Source organism: Micropterus dolomieu, linkage group LG07 (genome assembly GCF_021292245.1).
Source record: "Micropterus dolomieu isolate WLL.071019.BEF.003 ecotype Adirondacks linkage group LG07, ASM2129224v1, whole genome shotgun sequence".
Taxonomy (NCBI): Eukaryota; Metazoa; Chordata; class Actinopteri; order Centrarchiformes; family Centrarchidae; genus Micropterus; species Micropterus dolomieu.
Window position 1 is genome coordinate 32,249,751 of NC_060156.1, and position 4,254 is coordinate 32,254,004.

At 46.9% G+C, this 4,254-nt stretch overlaps 1 protein-coding gene across 1 annotated transcript in view; it reads right to left on the bottom strand.

The window, feature by feature from the left end:
- The window catches only part of LOC123973347 (tyrosine-protein kinase receptor TYRO3-like), a 25,542-nt gene that overhangs the window by 7,436 nt on the left and 13,852 nt on the right, over positions 1–4,254 (bottom strand). The window contains exons 9-10 of the mRNA XM_046053285.1: positions 3,054–3,174; positions 2,327–2,422 (exon numbers count right to left, since the gene is read on the bottom strand). Of these exons, the coding sequence (XP_045909241.1) occupies positions 2,327–2,422; positions 3,054–3,174 (217 nt within the window). The remainder of the gene's footprint in view (positions 1–2,326; positions 2,423–3,053; positions 3,175–4,254) is intronic.

Below are 4,254 nucleotides of genomic sequence, written 5' to 3' on the forward strand. Positions count from 1 at the left end.
AGTGTGTGACAGTGTGTGACAGTGTGTGATAGTGTGTGACAGTGTGTGACAGTGTGTGTGACAGTGTGACAGTGTGTGATAGTGTGTGACAGTGTGTGATAGTGTGTGATAGTGTGTTACAGTGTGTGCCAGTGTGTGTCACAGTGTTACAGTGTGTGTCACAGTGTTACAGTGTGTGCCAGTGTGTGTCAGTGTGTGTCACAGTGTGACAGTGTGTGATAGTGTGTTACAGTGTGTTACAGTGTGTGCCAGTGTGTGTCACAGTGTGTCACAGTGTGACAGTGTGTGATAGTGTGTGACAGTGTGTCACAGTGTGTCACAGTGTGTGTCACAGTGTGACAGTGTGTGATAGTGTGTGATAGTGTGTGTCACAGTGTGACAGTGTGTGTCACAGTGTGACAGTGTGTGATAGTGTGTGATAGTGTGTGTCACAGTGTGACAGTGTGTCACAGTGTGTGTCACAGTGTGTGTCACAGTGTGTCACAGTGTGACAGTGTGTGTCACAGTGTGACAGTGTGTGATAGTGTGTGACAGTGTGTGACAGTGTGTGATAGTGTGTGACAGTGTGTGACAGTGTGTGTGACAGTGTGACAGTGTGTGATAGTGTGTGACAGTGTGTGATAGTGTGTGATAGTGTGTTACAGTGTGTGCCAGTGTGTGTCACAGTGTTACAGTGTGTGTCACAGTGTTACAGTGTGTGCCAGTGTGTGTCAGTGTGTGTCACAGTGTGACAGTGTGTGATAGTGTGTTACAGTGTGTTACAGTGTGTGCCAGTGTGTGTCACAGTGTGTCACAGTGTGACAGTGTGTGATAGTGTGTGACAGTGTGTCACAGTGTGTCACAGTGTGTGTCACAGTGTGACAGTGTGTGATAGTGTGTGACAGTGTGTGACAGTGTGTCACAGTGTGTGATAGTGTGTGATAGTGTGTTACAGTGTGTGCCAGTGTGTGATAGTGTGTGCCAGTGTGTGATAGTGTGTTACAGTGTGTGATAGTGTGTGTCACAGTGTGACAGTGTGTGATAGTGTGTTACAGTGTGTTACAGTGTGTGCCAGTGTGTGCCAGTGTGTGTCACAGTGTGACAGTGTGTGCCAGTGTGTGCCAGTGTGTGTCACAGTGTGACAGTGTGTGATAGTGTGTGATAGTGTGCTACAGTGTGTGCCACAGTGTGTGATAGTGTGTGCCAGTGTGTGTGTCACAGTGTGACAGTGTGTGATAGTGTGTTACAGTGTGTGCCAGTGTGTGACAGTGTGTGATAGTGTGTTACAGTGTGCGACAGTGTGTGTCAGTGTGACAGTGTCTGTCACAGTGTGACAGTGTGTGATAGTGTGTGACAGTGTGTCACAGTGTGTCACAGTGTGTGACAGTGTGTGACAGTGTGTGCCAGTGTGTGTCACAGTGTGACAGTGTGTGATAGTGTGTGACAGTGTGTGCCAGTGTGTGTCACAGTGTGACAGTGTGTGATAGTGTGTGACAGTGTGTGACAGTGTGTGATAGTGTGTTACAGTGTGTGCCAGTGTGTGATAGTGTGTTACAGTGTGTGACAGTGTGTGATAGTGTGTGATAGTGTGTTACATTGTGTGATAGTGTGTTACAGTGTGTGACAGTGTGTGTCAGTGTGACAGTGTCTGTCACAGTGTGACAGTGTGTGATAGTGTGTGACAGTGTGTCACAGTGTGTGACAGTGTGTGACAGTGTGTGCCAGTGTGTGTCACAGTGTGACAGTGTGTGATAGTGTGTGACAGTGTGTGCCAGTGTGTGTCACAGTGTGACAGTGTGTGATAGTGTGTGACAGTGTGTGACAGTGTGTGATAGTGTGTTACAGTGTGTGCCAGTGTGTGATAGTGTGTTACAGTGTGTGACAGTGTGTGATAGTGTGTGATAGTGTGTTACATTGTGTGATAGTGTGTTACAGTGTGTGACAGTGTGTGTCAGTGTGACAGTGTCTGTCACAGTGTGACAGTGTGTGATAGTGTGTGACAGTGTGTCACAGTGTGTGACAGTGTGTGACAGTGTGTGCCAGTGTGTGTCACAGTGTGACAGTGTGTGATAGTGTGTGACAGTGTGTGCCAGTGTGTGTTAGTGTGTGATAGTGTGTTATAGTGTGTGCCAGTGTGTGTCAGTGTGTGATAGTGTGTTACAGTGTGGCAGTGTGTGATAGTGTGTTACAGTGTGACAGTGTGTGATAGTGTGTGATAGTGTGTTACAGTGTGTGTCACAGTGTGTGACAGTGTGTGATAGTGTGTGACAGTGTGTGTCACAGTGTGACAGTGTGACAGTGTGACAGTGTGTGTGTTACAGTGTGTGTGTTACAGTGTGTGTGTTACCTTTCCCCAGCATGTGTCCCAGCGTGAGCAGCCTCTCTGGGATCAGGACGTCCTGCAGTTTGTTCTTCAGGTCGGCGTTTATACCCAGACTGTCCACTGAAGGGAGACACACACATTTATCACCACACACACAGTGAGTCTGCAGAGGCTCCTGTTGTTGTTGGTTTGTCCCACAGAGGGATCTGATTGGCTGCGAGGCAGCAGGTAAATACAGGCCAGCTCAGGTGAGTCCATCGATACAGGTAGCAGTGTTTCCTGATCTGCTGTCAGTCCAAACCTCAGCATGATTCAAAATAAGCAAATCTTCACATGACAAATTACTTCAACCGAGTTTCCAATTAAATGGCAATCAACTCTAAACTGTTTAATTTATAACTAAACATCAGATTTTATAAACTCTTTAAAATCTGACTTAAAGTGACTGAAGCCGTCAGATGAATGTAGAGAAGTCTGAGCTGTGGTGGAGTCCAGAACAGTACTTCCTGTCCTCCACACACACAGGCCAAAAACAAAATGTCACCTGATGCAGCATCATTTCACTGAAGTCCCACATCTACACACTAGTTATTTAAAGTACACACTACATACCGTTACTACATCAATCAGAAACCTTTAAAGAGCATTAACACACTGGTATCGGCACAGAGCGCACAAGTCCAAGCAGTCCGACAGACTCCAGCAGGACAAGAACAAACCTGCAGGCAGACTCTACTAAATGTGCACTTACGTGTGGACTCATGCAGCTCAGCACAGGTTCTGTTGAAGGATCGAGCCGCCGTGAAGGAGACCGAACTCTCAGGACCCGGAGGCTTGAAGGCCGGACTGAAGACAGAGAGTTCAACATGTAGCTATCAGAGTTTCTCTACGTTTCCCATCATCACGTCTCATGTTCAGACCCTAACCAGCCACCTGCCAGTCCGTCTCTCAGTCCTGTCTGAGGCTGTCAGCTGCGAGCCCATTGGCTCCTCCTGAAGACGTAAAGCTTTTAAAACTCGTTTCATGTTATCCTCAAACAGCTGCTCTCTGTGCTCTTTAATCAGATTGACTTTCTATTCAATTCAATTTTATTTATATAGCGCCAAATCACAACAACAGTTATCTCACAGCGCTTTTCATAAAAGAGCAGGTCTAGACCGAACTCTATGATGCTATTTACAGAAGCCCAACAGTTCCCACCAAGAGCAGCACTAGGAGACAGAGGCAAGGAAAAACTTCCTTTAAGAGGCAGAAACCTCGAGCAGAACCATGACTCAGGGTGGGCGACCATCTGCCTCGACCGGTTGGGGTGAAGGAGAGAGAGAGAGAGAGAGACTACACAATATACACACAGAGGTACAGACAGTGAAGGTAATGTTGCTATAGACTAAATGAAAAATGGTACAGATATTTAGTATATATAGTGATATATAGTGTTAATGGTAACAATCGTAATGTTAATGATTATAATAACAATAAGACTAGCAACAATAGTCGTTGCAGCAGAGGGTGTCGAGCAGGAACACGGGGGCAGCAGGTGACCCGCAACCACAGATCCAGACTCCACAGCTCCAGAGAAACACCTGCAGGAAGTGACAGGAGGAGAGAGGAGAGGGACGAGAAAGCACAAGACTACCGGAAAGGGGAGAAGTTGTGTTAGTAACATGCAATAATGGGATGAGGTTGCATACAGAGGGAGAGAAAGTAGAGGAGAGAGGAGCTCAGTGCATCATGGGAAATCCCCCGGCAGTCTAGGCCTATAGCAGCATAACTAAGGGATGGTTCAGGACTCACCTGAGCCAGCCCTAACTATAAGCTTTATCAAAGAGGAAAGTCTTAAGCCTACTCTTAAATGTGGAGATGGTGTCTGCCTCCTGAACCCAAACTGGAACCTGGTTCCACAGGAGAGGAGCTTGATAGCTGAACGCTCTGGCTCCTAGTCTACTTTTGGA